Below are 18,743 nucleotides of genomic sequence, written 5' to 3'. Positions count from 1 at the left end.
TGCCTGCGATTCGTCGACCCGTGGCCGTCTGTTGTTGTTGGCGCAAAATCTCTTCCAATTGTTGCTGCATCTGGGCTTGGTCGAGAACACGGTCTCCTCGCCTCCTCCTTCTTCTTCTTCGAGCTCGAGAAAGACCCGATCGAATCGACGAAGGCGGTGTGGAGTCACCGCCACTTCCGCCACCACTACCTCCTCCGCCTCCGCCTCCGCCTCCGCCTCCACCTCCGCCTCCACCTCCGCCTCCGCCTCCACTTCCACCTCTGTCAGTGCCTCTGCCTCTGCCTCTTCCACCGCTACCACTAGCGCTACTTCTTCTGCGGCTTCCGGAATTGCTGGAGGACGTCGGTGTATTTTGACGCGGGACGCGTCTCGGTCGTTTCCCTCCTCGAACGGCTCGTGCCAAAGGGGTGGACATTGTTATCCTGGGTGCCCCGACACCTGCCGTGACATTGGCGCGCAACACCGATCCAGCACTGCCGACACCCACCGTGACGTTGGTCTGCGGTGCACCCGAGCCAGCGGTGCCCACTCCGATGGGCGAGACATTGGGCAGAGGCGGTGTCGCCAGTGACGATCGCGGTGAAGGAGGCGTGTTCAGACTCGCACCCACACCCGCGGCAGGCGGAATCAGAGTACTCGTCCGAGCCGGTGTCCCCCAAGGCGAATAATCTTCCAGAGCCGAGAAGTTGAAATCGTCACTACCATAAGAGCTCATTTTTATCCATGTACCTTTCTCTTTCTATCTTCTTCTCGGCGAGTTCTCGTTGTTTATGAACCAAATAATCGAAACCTTCACCGTTATATGCGTTGATGATGGACCGTACTTGACGGTAACTCTCGCATTCCGTGACCTGTCTCATCGGTTCGTAGTCCAGCTCGTGGGGATTCATGATGTATTTGAGCCTGTTTTTACACAGGTGAATGAATAGCGGAAACCACTCGACCTCGCTCCTCAACATGATGGGGTTGCAAACTGATGGCATCGGACGAATCCTTCGTCTTTTAACACATGGCTGAGAACGCGTTGATCGTCCTGACTGGCTGGATGAAGATCCAATAGCATGTAACCGTAAGGTCGATCGGTGACCTTGCGAAACGTGTCCAACACCTCTTGCCATTGCGTGGGAAACGATTGCAGAAGTAAATTTCGTATCCCCAACTGATCCCGAGGGTTCTTGAAGGCTGCGATGTAATGCGCGTTTCTGGAAATGGTCTTGGCGAATTTTCCGTTGGGGAATAGATCCTGGCACAGGTAAATCACCGTGATGTTCCGATGATGCGAGTGTTTGGTGAAGAGATCCAACACGCACTTGTCGTTACCGCCCTCGTCCATTAGATCGTCCAAGACCAACACACCCCCGCCAGGAAACCATCGGGGTAACTGGTCGCTATCGGGGATGCATTCGTAAAACTTGACTCCACCCTTCTTGAACTTTTGGAAACCGTCTTGCCACGATCCGTAGCAGTAGTGAATACTCTTCGGTGTTTGTTGGAACAAGTCGCCGTTCTCCAACAACAGTTTGGTCGTGAACACCGTCTTGCCGCACCCCGACGGACCCGCTATCAACAAACTCGACGGCGTGTGAAATTGAAACGCTTTGCGCCGTTCCATGATCTTGAAAAAATGGTCCAGGGTCTAGAGACGTTCCGTTTTTATCCGATCAACTTGACCAAGGTGGTCTTGACGGCTGGGATGCGTTTCAACAGACTCAAGAGGGTGGTTCTACGATTGAAACAGATGGGTGGTTTGGCGCGACTCTTGCGTTTCACGAGTTTCTTCGCCTGGAAATTCTTGGCGTACCACGCTTTTCCCTTCTTTGGAGCCTTTGGAGCGACTCTTCTTGTGGCTCTCTTGCGTTTCCTACGCACGGTCACGGTCGCTGGTAATGCACCGGTGTCCAGGACACTCATTGGAGCCGGTTGAAGAGCGACTCTTCTTGCGGCTCTCTTGGGTTTCCTACGCACGGTCACGGTCGCTGGTAATGCACCGGTGTCCAGGACACTCATTGGAGCCGTTGGAGCCGTTGGAGCCGGTTGAAGAGCGACTCTTCTTGCGGGTTGTGGTTGTTTTTTTCGGACCATGTTGAAAGCACTGGGTTGAGGCGTCTTTTTACCCGCATTTCCGTAGCGTTTTTCCAACCTGGCTATCACGTTGTCCAAATGTCTATGCCCTTGAAACTGAAGAGCCATGACTACGCAACGTCCTTTTCTCAAAAATGAACGTCTTTTATTTCGAACAGCTTACTTTATAACAAATGACGCACTCCTCGGGAGGAACCGCACGTGTCCTGGTGACACGGGGTTTTACAAATCTTGCGCCAATCCAACTCGTCCACGATCAGACGTTCTAACATCTGCCCTACTTTACGATCGTTCTCCACAAACTCGTTTTTCTTAAAACGATTCAAGAACTCGTTCATGTCCCGACCTTCGGCTCGGTCGATCAGGAACATCAGGGCGTAATCACCGCAACTCTGACTGAACAGAGACTGTAGACTCTTGCCGTTGTGAATCTGGTACTTGAAATGACGGTCCAACCAGGCTTGGATCGGTCCGGTGGTGACGTACGTGTCCAACGGTAGACCGTAACTGTCCAGGATCTCGCACTTGTTCTTGTCAGCCCACAAAGCGATCCAATGCATGCCCGGTTTGTCGTGAGGGTCCGTGTTCACGATGTAAGCGGTCGGTCCCTCTTGAGGGACTGTCCTGGGAAGCCGATCGCAAGGGACCGTGCCGTAAAAAACATAGCAGAGCGACGGATTCGTCCGTGCCAAATAATCCAACTGCAAATTATTCAAGGCTACTGTCTCCATTTTTTCTTCTTCTTCTTTCTTCTCACTGGTATACGTCGTAGAGGACGACTCGGTTCTCGTTGATCTCTATCATGTTATCGAATTCGCCGTACAACAAGATGGTCAGGTTTGTGCCTGGATTGGCTCCAAAATCGATCACCAGACGCAGTTCACCTTCCTGCTTGGGGTTCAACACTGGACTGTCCAAACATCCATTGGCCGTGTTATCAAATACAAACAGGTTGCATCTCTTGCCGTGTCCCCAGTCCTCTTTCCGGACCATGTTTCCTTTTCCTCTGCACAAGGCTCCCGAGGCTTTGAGGAATCTTTGGTAACCTCTCAGATCTTTACTGTCATCGTCGTGTTTGAGCTCCAAGGTCTCGTAGGGGTACTCTTCACCTCTCACCAGTTGTTTGATGGAAACGAGATTGAATTGTTCAAAACTGAACGGATTGACCGTCACAGTTCCATTGAAGGCCGTTTGTTTCATCAACACCACCACTAACCGATTAGGTAGCTTACTGTGGAAAGGATTGCTGCACTCGAAATGACGATTGTCATTGGGATGCGAGTAAGTACGAATTTCACCTCTTACCGTGGGGTAAGTGGCCACTCTTCCGCCTTTCATGTTGGTCATGAGTTCTCGGTACACCGAGGGAGTCACTCTCACTTGAGATAGGAACAATCTCACTTTCACGTCGGCTTCAGTCAGTCTGAGAGTATCGGAACCGGCCCATTGGATGGTCCACATAGCGGGGGCATTGAAGTACATGTCAATCTGGATCTGTACGCCGGGTACCAGTAACTTGCTGAGATAAAACACTTCCAGGTAAGGTTTGAACCTCAAGGTCACTTTCTTTCCACCCAAAAACTGAATTCGACTTTGAACCATGTTCTTGAGATCTTGGGATAAAGCTTTGTAATCGTTGTGAGCAGGATCCAACTTGTTGCCTGTCATCACGTCGCCTTCTCCGCGACTGGGTACACCGAGACAATTGTACCAACCCTCGGGTGTCAGGATCGATTCACCGTCGTCTCGGTCATGGTTCAATAGCGCTTCGAGGTAGGCTTTGTAGTGGTAAGTATCGGTCTGGGGACTGATGAGAGTCCCATTCAATCTCACATTGATCTGTTTGAAGAGGGTGTGGACCAGATTGTTGGCGAGTCCGACGGTAGTCGCTTGCGCTATATTACCTCCGGCAGCTGTCTTGACGGCCAACTCCACTTCGAAGAAACTCTCGTTCATGTCGATGAAGTCTTCTTGAGGATCGATTTGGAAGGTCACCGGGTTGATCCCCGTATTGAACGGATTGATTCTCACCTCACGTCGCGACGACATGCTGAGATCCGTAGGAGGCGTGGTGAACATGTCCAGGCGGGGGTTACGAACTCCCGCCGACCTAGCGTGAGCCACCAGGTCCGTCATCGTCGTCTACGTCGTCTTTTCCGTCTCCTTCCCAGTGCTGACTTTACCCAACGGTAGTCTGGGAGTTTTGAGGGTCTCTGGAAGAGCGAACCCCCTTTATACGTGCGTATCCCTCCGGGGAGACGTCTCACGCGTCTCGAGTAGATGGGAATCATGATCCAAACAGGTCTTTTCTTTTTCTCTTACCACCCAACACGCGTTGGAACTCTTCCGTCGCTTTACGTTTCCCGGAGCGTATGGCTCCCCGCTTCAACCCGGCGAGTGCACCTTTCCAATTGGGCTTTCCTCCTTGACCGCCCGAATTTAAACCTCTCAGACCCTCGATGGCCGTCTCCTTCAGAACGTCCTTGAGAATGCCGGGACCTCGTTTCTTGATGCCTTTCCAAACCTGGCCGAATATGCCAGACCCCGATTGGTATCCGTCGGGATGAAACCGTATCAAAGCTCCACCGATCATGATTTCTTAAAGTGTAACGTCGCGATCGTATTGCCAGCTCCAAAGGTCGTCAGTTCTCCTGTTGCCTCTGCCACTTGCACTTCTATAATGTCCAGTACCTCTTTGCGCACGGTAATATATTGAATGTGAGCGGGTTCGAAGTACTGAGTACCGGCGCCTTTTCGAATCAAGTTGACCTCTCTCAGTAAATCCGTGACTTGATTTCCCACCACGCCACTTCTAGCCACGTCCGAGTAGACGAGTAAGGATCGCGACTTGTTTCCCACCACCACTGCCTCAAAAGCCTCGTTCAGGTTCATAAAACGCCAATTGCAATGGATGCTGAGTCTCAAATATTTGACTCCCCTCGATGAAAAGGTTACGACCTTCCAAAAGACAGGTACCCCATTCGAGCCAATTACATCCCCATCGCGGACACTAAGGTTGGGAATTTCATCATTGAAGAATTCGAGCTGTAAGTTAAATCCCAGCACGCAACCGCTGCTGCTCTTTTGGAGCCATCCCATTTTCATAGCCAGGTCGACATTGATGAGTAAGGCGGGTACATCCGCTCCGTGACGTACGATGTTTTCGTTGTCCGTGACCAGGTCTTCCCCGTCCCACTTGAACTTGATGTAGGTTCTCTTCCCGTCGTCTCCGACATATTTGGATCCTAATTTGGGTCCGTCGTGTTTGAAGATGCGTTGTCGCTCGAAAAAGGCGATCATGGATTTCATGAGTCCAACACCGTCCACGTGGTAAATCGCATTCTTGAGGTCATCCGTGTCGAAGTAAGCGTTTCCATACGAATACCCCTTGGATGTTCGAGGTTCAAGGCGTCTCCAGGCACAATAGAACAAGTTGACTTTCTTATCATGGTTCGACATCAAGGAAGTCAGCTTCACGCGGTCATCCGGCATGGCGATGCTAAACAACCCCACTTTCCATCCATGTCCCTCCAGGCGTAAGGGATTGGGTAACCTGATCTTGAAACTGTTGGCCTTGTTCTCGGGAAACTCGTTCTTACTGCTGTGACTGGGTAAAGTGATGTAAAAATCACTCATCCTCTCTCTTGAAATGCAACGTGATCGTGGTCACACCCGACGCAAAGTCCACCAGTCGTCCGTCTTCCTCCGACACCTCAGTCTCGATAATGCCCAAAACGCCCGTACGCACCGGTAGATATAGGATGTGTCTCGGTTGAAGGTCGACCACGTCCGGATCGTAACGCACTTGTTTCAACAGGTCCGTGACTTTATTTCCCGTCACCATACTCTGTCCCACATTCGAATACACGAACAAGGAACGACGCTCGTGACCGAACGCTTCCGCGTAACTGCGATCCAGGTCCGTGAAGACCCAATTGATGAAACAACTCAAATGTAAGGTGTCCGTGTCGATCTTGTAAAATAGTTCGTCCCCGTCGTTTTGTCCTATGATCAAGTCCGTGGCCGTGGGGACGACTCCATTGGGAAATTCTTTCCTCAAATGGGGTCCCAAGACGTAACCCGGTCGTCCGTTCTGTAACGTTCCCATCTTGATCCATTTCATCCTCTGGGCCAATTCGATGCCGATGTTCATCTGAGGGTAGACGCGTTTACCATGGATCAGGAGACTGCGGCACGTTCTCGAATTGTCCAGGACGCATTCTCCATGCTCGGCCCGATGCATGACCGTGTACAGTAATTCGTTGGGACTGTCTTTCTTGTACAGGGTCACGTCGACATCCGTTCGAGAGTTCAACCTATGCAGGTATCGATCTCGTATCATGTTCATTAACTCGGTACCACTCCTCGGCGTGAATTCCAAATCGCCTTCTCGCGTCACCGAAGAGACCCGCGTGTATAGGTTTATGGACGCGTTCACCATATCGATCCACCAGAATTCAAACAGAATAGATCTCTTCAAACCCATCTTACGCGTCGCGGACGGAAACGAGAGGTCGCTGATTCCCACTTTCCATCCCGACTCTCTCAACTGCAACGGGTTCGGCAGACGGTTCTTGAAACTTTGGGCCTTGTTGTCCGGGAACTCGCTCGTGCTGGCATTGCTCATCAGTTGCACGTAAAAGTCTTTCATTTTTTCGTCTTGGGCTTTTGGGTCACGTACAAGCCCTTTTTATCCACCCAACTGTCGTACTTGACTGGCCAACCTTTCCAGCGCACCAAGACTTTATCCCCTTTTCGTTTGACGATCTTGTCGACGCGGAACAGATCGTCGTCTTTCACGTTCACCTTTTGTAAATCTTGCGCGTAGAACGTGCCCTCGACCGCCGTACCGTCCCATTCTTCCACCTTGTACGTGATGACCTTCCCAGGACGCACTCGGCGTATCACGAACACCTCCTCGGTCCATCCGGGTAAATACCCTTTCTTGAACTGACGGAACTTCTTGTTCAGTCTCACACGATCCCCGACTTTGAGTTGCGGTTTCTTCAATGTCCCTTTTTTCTTTTTACCGTAAAGAGTCTCCCACACGTCCTCGCTATTGCCCAAAGTCACTTGATCGGGAGCCATCTTGATACTGCGATGATACGATCGATTGTACCCTCGGACCAACTCTTGTAACACGGGCACATACGTCATCGTATTCTTCACGGTGAAGTACCGGTACATACGTTCCTTCAGGGTCCGATTGAACCGTTCCACCACACTGGATTTCGTATCCCCGCGCGTCGAAAAATGATGAATGCCTTTCTGCTTCATCAAATCCTGAAACGTCTTGTTGTAGAATTCCTTCCCGTCGTCCGTCTGGAGATTGATGGGTTTTCTACCGCCTTTCAGGATCTTTGCCATGGCTTCCGTCACCGCTTTACCCGTCTTGCTCTTCAAGGGCTGGACCCAGGCGTGCTTGGAAAACACGTCCACCACCGTCAAGAGATAACGATACCCTCGATTGTACCTCGAAATATGGATCACCTCGATCAGGTCAGCCGTCCACTTCTCGTCGATGCCGAACACCACCACCGGGACCGTGGGAAAACGACGACGTCTGGGTTTGTGCAGCGTGTACCCCAAATCCCGTTGCAGGACCTCGCGAGCGCGTCGTACCGAGATCTTATTGGCCTGGGCGAATCGCGTCAGACCGCCCAGACTACCGGGTCTGGAAGGATCCCGATACCGTCCCAGTAACCTTCCGGTCGAAAGCGGCTTTTGCTTCTTCTTTTGACTTTTCTTCATAGTCGATAAAGTTTGTACACGCACTGTCTCCACAACTCGAAACGTTGCTCCCGTACCTCGAGATACTTCTTAAATGAATCGGGTTGCCGTTTCAACCACAAGATATAAACGACAAAACGCATCACGTTGGGTTCGACGTCGGTATAGTCAAACACCTCCAAGGGCGAATCGCTGAAATGGTCGGGGATGGGTTCACCCTGACCGTATCGCTCGTAGACACTAGTGCACTTGGAACACAAGGTCGTCCAACACCATCGATCGTTCATGGTCGTACCCACTCTAGAGATCAACCAACTCAAAGCATGAGACATAATGATTTGAACCCAATTCTTTATTCACACTTTCTTATATGTACAAAAACGTCGTGCCTGATTGGTTCTTACGAAAAACAACACCTCTGATTGGCTAAACAAAAAAGAAGGCGAAAAAGACTTAGTCCGAATCTGTAAAGTAATCAACATGTTCCATGTTCTTAAGATCTCGTCCATACTCATCATCACAGTCTTCCTCGTAGGTATCCATGGCATAATATTTACAATTTCTCCAATCACATTTACCGGGTCTCCACTTCAGGGCTTCCTCCTCGTTCCCCTTCACATAGAATGCTTGACGCATACTCTCTTTACACTCACCACACAGGTCATCCTCCGCGGCCTCGATGGCACGGAAGAAAAACCGATCCTTCCACAGATCACGTTGATGCATGATATCGTAGATCAACTCTTCCAACTTCAGACACGTTTCCTTGTAATCTCCCTTGCTGAAAGTCAGTAACGACTTCACCATGGGACTCTCGTCTGCCTCCAACACCCGTCGTGATAGGTCACGAGAGAAACGCAAGGGCTCAAACAGATCACGGATGGCATCAGTCATCATGTACGTGAGGTTATCCGTGGCGATCAAACAGGCCCGCTCGGCGTCCAGGGTGGGATCACTACAATGAATGAATTTGAATTGACCGCTACCACTTCGGTACATCACGCGACACCACTCACCGAAAAACAAAAACACGTGTTTGTTCTTCTTCATCATCTCCAAAATCGTACCACCCCAGTCAGGACGACGTCTCATCAAGAGCTGAAAAGACCACAGACTATCGGGTACTCGACCTGACGGTTCGAAGAGATTGTCAAAAATGTACAGGTCCACCTTGGCATCCGGAATGGCGTCGAGATCTCTTAAAGTGTGTACCTTCAGATCCACGATCTGTTCCACGAGGTCCCGAATCTGGTTCGAGTTGCTATAGTAAGTCATCTTGACACCCTCAGACAAACTCGTTAAACTTCTTTCCTTCTCGATCCGCTCGCTTCGTGATCTCCAAGCCCGACAAATGAGGATAGCAACTACGCACACCCCAGTCAATCAAGTGCCTCTGGAGCATATAGTACAAAGGAGAGACAAGACGTAACTCCAATTCAATTATCCTCGCGTGTAACGGTCTTTCGCCTTCTTTTTCGATTGTATCCAAAACGTCGGAAGCTCGATTCAACTGTTGTCTCATCCAAAATCCTACAGGTCATCACCGCGTCAACAGCAAGTCGAGAATGATTCGCTGCGTCCCGCGGGCTCCTTTTATACTCGCGCCGTGGATCCACTTTCACTCCGTACTTTTCCCGGATCACGTGCCCACTTCAGATCCCGCCAATCGGAACGAAGACCGTCACATGATCCCATCACACCACACGTCACTGATTGGTTAAAAACGCCCATAAAGTCGAACCACGCATTCCATCACGAGTCACTTTTCAGCAGAAGTCGTCATGGATTCACACGTCGAACCCGTCAGGAAGAAGAAAAAATCGCCCAAAAAGAAACTGAAACTGCTCTTGCCCCAGAGAGTAGAAAGAGAAGTAGAAGGTAAACAACTACAAACCATGCGACGTGAAAACACCTTGTTGGGATACTAACTCGTTCTCTATCTTCTCAGACTCACCTCCTCGAACCGTGCAACTCCTGGAAGCAGCCCCTGAAGTGGATGCCCGAGGAGAATCCACCGAAGTCCAAGTGTGGGAGGAATTCGACCCCGATCAGTTCCTAGCCCAACTGAAACCCCAAGATCCCACTTGCCCGCGTTGTATGGTACCCCTGACATACGGAAGCGTGAAAACCCCAGACGGTGGTACCTGGGAATATTACCGATGCCCCTCTTCCAGATTCTACACCAAGTGTTATGTGACCTGTGGCGTCAAAGAGGTGGACGCTTACCTGAAACGCGTCGAAGAACAGACCCACCACTGCTACAGGAACATCGACCCCGCTCGTTTCCGATGTCTATGCAGCAAATCCCTGGTCTTAGCCACCTCCCACTCCCAGTCCAACCCAGACAGGCTCTATCTCAAATGTCCCAAGCGTACCTGCAAGTTCTTTCAATGGATCGACGAATACCCACGAGGAGTCGCCGAAGCCATACTGATTAACGGACAGGACCCATACTAAGAAAAAACACACTCTGATTTTTTTATTTCACAACTATTTACACGTTGGGTAATCTATCGTTCGCGTCGATCATCGATCGCATTGTTACTTGGTCACATTGATTAAAAGTACGGTAATAAAAATTGATAACGTTCACATAGCGTTTCGCTGTTCTCTTCTGTCTCCGAGTCCAGTAGGTCTGGAAAGGCTGGAACCCGTAACACAGCATCAGTCTGTGAAACGTGATCCGGTCCACGGGCGGCTTCACCTTCACGTCCCATACAAGGTTCTTGTATATAGTACGGATCACGTTAAACAACGTTTTCGCGAAACACTTCTCTATTCTCCGATACATGCTATGACTCCGCGTCCAGTTCTCCCTTTGCACGTCCATGAAAAAGAAGATTTGGTGGAGCATCACCTCGAGCTGACTAGAGTCTTGGATGTGTATCATCCATCGTCGACCCGCCAACACATCCCGGATAGGAAAGTTCCTCTCCTCGTAAAATCGGGTCCAGGGTGCGTCTATCTGGTCGATGGCTTCCTCATACGTAATATTAGGCTTTCTAGGTACATGGTTTTGTAGTCCAATCTCTCTCAAGGCCATGACTGCGCTCAATACAAGTTCAAAAAACTCAGAGTGGCGAACCGACGACGCGGATTCCTTTTTATGAAGATCCGTCCAGCCAATCACAGATCGAGACCAAGTCACGTGTTACCCAGACCCAGGGGATAGGGGGTATCCCCCTACCACCCCCTACTCACGGTAGGAGACTGGACACCATTTATACCATGTTTGGTAAGGGGTTACCCCCTCACGGTAAGAGACTGGACACCATTATACCGCGTGTATAAAAATGAGTGAGTGGGTCCGTTCGAGTCACTCTGAGTTATTCAACTTGTATCGAGCGCTCAAAAGAAGAAGAAGAAGAAGAAACCATGGCACAGGAGCTGACCGACGAGGAGATGAACCAACTGATGGATCAATATGAATCAGTGAGTATAACATGCACCCTATGTAAGAAAGTAATCTTTAGAACTCTAACCCTAATCTTTTTCATAGAATTACTGGGATTGGTTACCTCCCGAGGTGCAAACTTACATTCTCCATTTACGAGAGGCCCAGGCTCTCGTCGAGACACGCGAACGTTTAATCAGGCGAGAGCTTTGTAACGAGATACGCACCTTCGCCAAGATCAAAGCATCATGGGACCATGGCCCAATCAAAGTGGTTCAACGGATATGCCCACGAAATGGAAATAGGGAAATGCGCATGTACGGAACCTACGTAGACCAATACGACAGCTGTATAAGAACCGTATTGTTAGGGTTGTTTAGGCCAGGAATGGTACCCATAGAAAAGACTTTCATCTAACCCCGTCGCTTATCGCTCCGCTAAGTATGCTCATAATAGGTAGTTAAGAAATTAATTAATTAATTACGGAGGCAGATCTCATTTTCCAGCTTTCTATGGTTATTATGTCAACAAGCGTAACGAGAAAAAGAGACTCTATCTAGGAAGTAGTTTCAGGAAGGCATTAGATGTTGTCGTCTACTTATTGGATTACTGATAATAAAAAACTGACTAATTAAAAAAAAACGTTGTGTTTGTTGTCTTTACAGACCAGACGGACCCACGACGAAGCCTTCCCCTTCGACGATGACGACTGGATCTTTGATCCGGCTCACGACCGAGCGACGCTCCAAACCGGAGGTGGTAGCAATACAAGCCCCCTCCTAGACTTCGACTTAAGACCCGTAGGCGCTCGACGTCGCTGGCGAAACGTCCTCAACAAACAACGGTACGAAGCCACGCTCAGACAACACAGAGACGTGACTCGCGATGACAATCTAGGCCAAGAATTGACTCAGGCCCTTCAACGATCCATCGAGCAACAAATCGCTCAGGATCCTACACTGACACCCAACTCCACGGTCCATTTCACCATGCAGTCCCGTGCCTTCACGCACGCCTTTCAATCCACCACCTTCACCGTGCGAGAATTCGAAGAAGGGAGTGAAAGACTAGCCACTTATCTCCAGTCTCTCGCGGCCAAACTCAACTCCAACGAAGAATTCACCCCCGACGACACGTTTACCATGGAAACCACTTTCATACGTACCCCGGGTCGTGGCAGCGGGAACGGAAAACGATACAGGCCGAGTTGCGCCGCCGTGCGGGGAATCGTCAAACGGTCGCGCGTGACCATCCGAAACAAAGACACTCTCTGCTGCGCTCGTGCCATCGTCACCATGAAAGCCCTGGTAGACGCCGACATGAATACGCGTGACCAAGATTACCACAATCTCAAACAGGGGCGACCCGTCCAAGAGCGATTGGCCAAAGACCTCCACCGTCGAGCCAACGTTCCCGAAGGACCTTGCGGCATTCCCGAACTGCAACAATTTCAAAAAGCGTTACCTGGTTACCAGCTCAAAGTCATGTCCATCGACCCACCCCACATGATCATCTACGCGGGACCCGAACCCTCGGATAAGATCATTCGTCTCATCAAAGAAGGCGATCACTACGACGGATGCAATTCGTTTAAGGGATTCCTCGGCAAATCCTACTTCTGCGACGAATGCAATCGAGGCTACGATCACGACGACTTTCGTCATCATCCCTGCCTCGGTCAATGGTGCACCGCCTGCAAACGAAAAGACTGCCCCGATTTCATCGAGAAAAAACGACCCCTAGCTCCAGGCAAGTTTCCCGAACCCACCAAGATCTGCCAATCGTGTCACAGACAATTCTTCGGAGACCGATGCTACGACGCTCACTCGCAAGTCCAGAGTCACAGCAAACACTCCATCTGCAACACTTACAAAAAGTGTGAGAAGTGTTGTCACGTCTACGAGCTTAAACGCAAGAACAAGCGAGGAGGGCGTCCCCGTGGTCACAAGTGCGGATGGGGCGAATGCAGCATCTGTGAAAAACAAGTCTATCTGAAGACGCACCGTTGTTACATCCAACGCATCCCCGAAGACGAAGACGAGCCCAAAAAGATACGCGTGTCGCGCGACCAAGTCAACGGGCGACCCTTCGAAGAACCCGGACCCGACGATCCAGACACGCGAGTCTGGGTAGACAAAGACCCGCCCCTTCAAGTGTACTGCGACTACGAAGCCATCACCGACGCCGAAGGGAATCAGACACCCATTCTACTCTGCCTGGAAGACGACGAAGATGAGATATGCCACTCCTTCTACGGGCCCAACTGCACCGCCGACATGTTCGAACACCTCGAATCCCTCGCCGTCGACCAGGACGGAGACGAACGGAACGTCATCGTCCTCTTTCACAATCTCAAAGGCTACGACGGGATGTTCATCCTGCAACACTGTTACGCCACCCATCGAGAAGTCACCGACCCAATCACCGTCGGCACCAAGATACTGTCCCTAAAATCCGACAGATTGACTTTCAAAGATTCCCTCTGCTTTCTCCCGTTCCCGCTGGCCAACTTTCCCGCCACCTTCGGAATCCAGGAACTGCGTAAAGGATTCTTCCCACACAAATTCAACACTCTAGAAAATCAAGAGTACGAAGGTCCCATGCCACCGCGAGACATGTACGATCCCGACGGCATGTCCGCCAAAAAGAAAGCCGAATTCGACCAGTGGTACCAAGAGAAAGTCAACGACCACTACCATTTCGTACTAAGGGAAGAAATGGAAGCCTACTGCGAGTCGGACGTCAAACTCCTCAAAGCGGGCTGTCAAAAGTTCCGGCAAGAATTCAAACAAAAAGCCGACTTTGACCCCATGGAGAAATGCATCACCATCGCCTCCGCCTGCAACCGATTCTGGCGCAAGAAACTCGTCCCGCTCAACACCATCGCCTCCAGAGCCCCGAGAGGATGGCACGGTGCCCGATCCAATCAGTCCGTCGAAGCCCTGAAATGGCTAGCCTGGCAAGAACACTCGTTGCAACGCACGGGTCAAGGCGATCGTATCCGCACCGTGCGAAACGGAGGTGAAATCCGACTGGACAATCATCTCGTGGACGGATACGATCCGACCACTCGAACCGTCTACGAATTCCACGGATGTCTATGGCACGGATGTCCACGCTGTTTCCCGACCCATCGAGACCGACATCCCATCTATCACGCCGATCGCACCATGCAGGAAGTCTACGAGGCCACACTCCGCAAACACGACCTTCTCAGTCGTCAAGGCTACCAGCTCTGCGTCAAGTGGGAATGCGACTGGGCCCTAGAAGTCAAAACCGACCCTGATCTCAGCCAGTTTCTAGACACGTTCGAAATCGTCAAACCGCTCGAACCCAGAGAAGCTTTCTCCGGAGGACGCACGAACGCCGTCAAACTATATCACGTGGCCGACGTGGCTCAAGGAGAGAAAATCAAGTACATCGACGTGACGTCGCTCTACCCCTGGGTCAACAAGGGAAGCAAATACCCCGTAGGACACCCGCAAGTCATCGTCAACCCCGACGATCAAGACATCCATCACTACTTCGGTATGGCCAAAGTGGACATACTACCACCTCACGAACTTTACCATCCCGTTCTACCTTTTCGGCACAGGGGTAAACTCACCTTCCCACTCTGCCGATCGTGCGTGGAACACGAAATGAACAAACCCCTCCTTGAGAAATCACATCGATGCTCTCACACGGCCGAGCAACGCACGCTACGAGGGACCTGGTGCACCCCCGAAATCGAGAAAGCCGTTGCCATGGGATACACGCTCATCAAGATCCACGAAGTCCACCATTTCCCGGAAAGACAACGTCGTACAGGACTCTTCGCCGATTACGTGAACACCTGGCTAAAAATCAAACAGGAATCCGCCGGCTACCCCCACTGGTGTCACACCCCCCAAGACAAGACACAGTACGTGCAACAATACCGCCAGAAAGAAGGCATCGCTCTCGATCCGGCCATGATCCAAAAAAACCCCGGACGCAAAGCCACCGCCAAACTCATGCTCAACTCTTTCTGGGGCAAGTTCGGCGAAAACCTACCCAAACCCACCACCGAAGTCGTCTACACTGCAGCACAACTCTTCGAACTCGTTTCCAATCACTTCAACGACATAAAACAAGTCAGAATCGCCCACGACGAAGCCCTAGAGGTCGTCTACACCGAACTCAAAGACAATCAACCCGATAACGGACGAATCAACATCTTCGTCGCCGCTTTCACCACCTGTTGGGCTCGACTCAAATTATACAGCTACCTGGAACAATTAAAACAACAAGTCCTCTACTTTGACACCGATTCCGTCATCTACTCGCACAAACCAGGTCAAGCCGATGTCCCGCTAGGCGATTACCTCGGAGAGATGACCAACGAGCTCGACGACGGCGACTTCATTACCACTTTCACCTCCGCTGGACCCAAGAATTACGGGTACAAAACCCACCAAGGCAAAGTCTGCTGCAAAGTCCGAGGCTTCTCCCTCAATGTACGAGGAGCCCAACAACTCAATTACGACGTCATGGAACAAAATCTACTCGACGAACTCACACAACCTCTCGAGGACGGTGGACGACGCAACATCCCCGTCGTTAACCCCAACTTCTTCTACAGAAACCCAGCCACCAAACATCTCAAGGTCATCACACGCACCAAACACTACGGACTCGTCTTCGACAAACGCGTCGTAGACACGAACACTTTCATGTCGTTTCCATACGGATACACACCATTGTAATTTTTTTACTTCCTGTAAAATCAATAAAAAATCATCTTTGAAAACTCATTTCCTGTCTATCGCCTTATTTGGGCACGCGCGTGACCTGGGATGCAAAAGACTGCTGACCTGTGACGTCATTGCAGACGCATATTTTGATAACCCCCTAACTCATGAATATATTAATGAGCAAATCCGGCCCTCTGATTGGTCGAGAGCCTTTTTTAATGATATGCACGGCCTTCTGATTGGCTACGGCCCACACAAGCGTCCTACACTACTAATTTATAGTCCCCGGGAAGCTAAACTAACTCCCGATGACCTTGGTTTGCAGTTTAATGAAGACAGCAAAACATTCTGAACGCTCACCTTCGAGCTTCAGGGCCGAAATATAGCCCTACTTAAATTTAAGACTGAAAGAATAGCCAAGAGCCCGTTACGCGCATCGTAATTTTCATCAACTTCGGCGCCATTTCCTGGAACTTGGAGAATATTTTCCAGTCGGGGACTCTATACTAACTCCTGATGGCCTTGGTTTGCAGTGAAATGGACACAGCAAAACTTTTTGAACGCTCACTTTCGAGCTTGTGGGCCTAAATATAGCCACACTTCACTTTAAGACTGAAACAGTAGCCGAGACCGCGTTACGCGCATCGTGATTTTGATCAACTTCTGCTCGCTTTCCTGGAACTTGGGGAATATTTTCCAGTCCCAGGGACTCTAAACTAACTCCTGATTGCCATGGTTTGCAGTGAAATTCACACAGCACAACTTTTTGAACGCACACTTTCGAGCTTTTACCTCGAAATATAGTCCCACATCACTTACGACTTAAAGAGTAGCCGAGACCGGGGTGCGCGCATCGTGATTTTTACCAACTTCGGGTCGATATTCCGGAACTTGAAGGATACTTTAGAGTCCCAGGGACTCTAAACTAACTCTTGATGGCCTTGGTTTGCAGTGAAATGGAGACAGCAAAACTTTTTGAACGCTCACCTTCAAGCTTCTGGGCCGAAATATAGCCCATTTTACTTTATTACTGAAAAAGTAGCCGAGACCGCCTTACGCGCATCGTGATTTTGCCAAACTTCGAGTGGATTTCCCGGAACTTGGGGGATATTTTCCAGTCCCTTGGACGCTAAACTAGGTGCCGATGGCCTTGTTTTGCAGTGAAATGGACACAGCAAAGCTTTTTGAACGCTCACTTTCGAGCTTGTGAGCCGAAACATAGCCATACTTCACTTTAAGACTGAAACAGTAGCCGAGACCACGTTTCGCGCATCGTGATTTTGATCAACTTCGGCTCGATTTCCCGGAACTTGCGACATATTTTCCAGTCCCGGGGACTCTAAACTAACTCGTGCTGGTCTTGGTTTGCAGTGAAAGTGACAGAGCAAAACTTTTTAAACACTCACTTTCGAGCTTCTGGGCCGAAATATTAACCTACTTCACTTTAAAACTGAAAGAGTAGCCGAGACCGCCTTACGTGCATCGTGATTTTGAGCAACTTCGGCTCGATTTGACGGAACTAAGAGGATATATTCCAGTCCCGAGGACTCTTAAGTAACCCCTGATGGCCTTGGGTGCATTGAAATGGAGCCAGCAAAACTTTTTGAACGCTCACTATTGAGCTTCTGGGCCGAAATATAGCCCCACTTCACTTTAAGACTGAAAGAGTAGCCGAGACCGCCTTACGCGCATCGTGATTTTGACCAACGTCTTCTCGATTTTCCGGAACTTGGGAAATACATTCCACTCCCGGGGACTCTAAACTAACTCCTGATAGCCTTGGTTTGCAGTGAAATAGACACATTAATTTTTTTTGAGCTTTGAGCTTGTGGGCCGAAAGAGAGCTCCACTTCTATTTAAGACTGAAGGAGTGGCCGACACCGCCTTAAGCGCACCGTGATTTTGACCAGCTTCGGCTCGATTTGCCGGAACTTGGGGGATATTTTCCAGTCCCGGGGACTCTAAACTAACTCCTGATTGTCTTGGTTTTCAGTGAAATGGACACAGCGAAACTTTTTGAACGCTCACTCTCGAGCTTCTGGACCGAAATATAGCCCCACTTTACTTTAAGACTCAAAGAGTAGCCGAGACCGTCTTGCGCAAATCGTGATTTTGACCAACTTCGGGTCGGTTTCCCGGAACTTGGGGGATATATTCCATTTCCGCGGCCACTAAACTAACTCCTGATTGCCTTGGTTTTCAGTGAAATGGACAGAGGAAAGCTTTTTGAACACTCTCTTTGTAGCTTCTGGGCCGAAATAGAATCCCACTTCACTTTCAGACTGAAATAGTAGCCGAGACCGCCTCACGCGCATCGTGAGTTAGAACAAGTTCAGCTCGATTCCACGCAACTTTTGGGATATTTTCCAGTCCGGGGGACTCTAAACTAACTCCGGATGGCCTTGGTTTGCCCTGAAATGCGAACAGCATAACTTTTTGAACGCCCACTTGGGAGCTTGTGGGCCGAAATATAGCACCACTTCACTTTAAGACTGAAAGAGTAGCCGAGATCGCCTTACGCGCATCGTGATTTTGACCATTTTCGGATCGATTTCTCTGAACTTGGGGGATATTTTCCAGTCCCGGGGACTCTAAACTAACTCCTGATCGCCTTGCTCTTCATTGAAATGGACAGAGCAAAACTTTTTGAACGCTCACTTTCGAGCTTGTGGGCCGAAATATAGCCACACTTTACTTTAAGACTGAAACAGTAGCCGAGACCGCATTTCGCGCATCGTGATTTTGATCAACTTTGGCTCGCTTTCACGGAACTTGGGAAATACTTTCCAGTCCCGGGGACCCTAAACTAACTTTTGATAGCT

The 18,743-nt window shown here is 50.1% G+C and overlaps 3 protein-coding genes across 3 annotated transcripts in view; all 3 read right to left on the bottom strand.

Moving 5' to 3' along the window:
- Positions 1-2,548: 2,548 nt before the first annotated feature.
- LOC145492143 (uncharacterized protein F54H12.2-like) overlaps positions 2,549-18,743 on the bottom strand; it is a 401,713-nt gene continuing 385,518 nt past the window's right edge. Inside the window, exon 2 of the mRNA XM_081471478.1 lies at positions 2,549-2,612. The gene's annotated coding sequence lies outside the window, so the exon portion shown is untranslated. The remainder of the gene's footprint in view (positions 2,613-18,743) is intronic.
- The window catches only part of LOC145492744 (uncharacterized protein F54H12.2-like), a 401,321-nt gene continuing 385,413 nt past the window's right edge, over positions 2,836-18,743 (bottom strand). Inside the window, exons 2-3 of the mRNA XM_081472132.1 lie at positions 3,048-4,503; positions 2,836-2,927 (exon numbers count right to left, since the gene is read on the bottom strand). Coding sequence (XP_081328258.1) covers positions 2,836-2,927; positions 3,048-4,218 — 1,263 coding nt within the window. The 5' untranslated portion in view covers positions 4,219-4,503. The remainder of the gene's footprint in view (positions 2,928-3,047; positions 4,504-18,743) is intronic.
- Positions 7,604-18,743, bottom strand: part of LOC145492733 (uncharacterized) — a 401,303-nt gene continuing 390,163 nt past the window's right edge. Inside the window, exon 2 of the mRNA XM_081472128.1 lies at positions 7,604-7,786. The gene's annotated coding sequence lies outside the window, so the exon portion shown is untranslated. The remainder of the gene's footprint in view (positions 7,787-18,743) is intronic.

Source organism: Orbicella franksi, chromosome 7, assembly GCF_964199315.1.
Source record: "Orbicella franksi chromosome 7, jaOrbFran1.1, whole genome shotgun sequence".
Lineage (NCBI taxonomy): Eukaryota > Metazoa > Cnidaria > Anthozoa > Scleractinia > Merulinidae > Orbicella > Orbicella franksi.
Note: the sequence above shows the minus strand (reverse complement) of the source record. Positions and strands in the feature narration are given on the sequence as shown.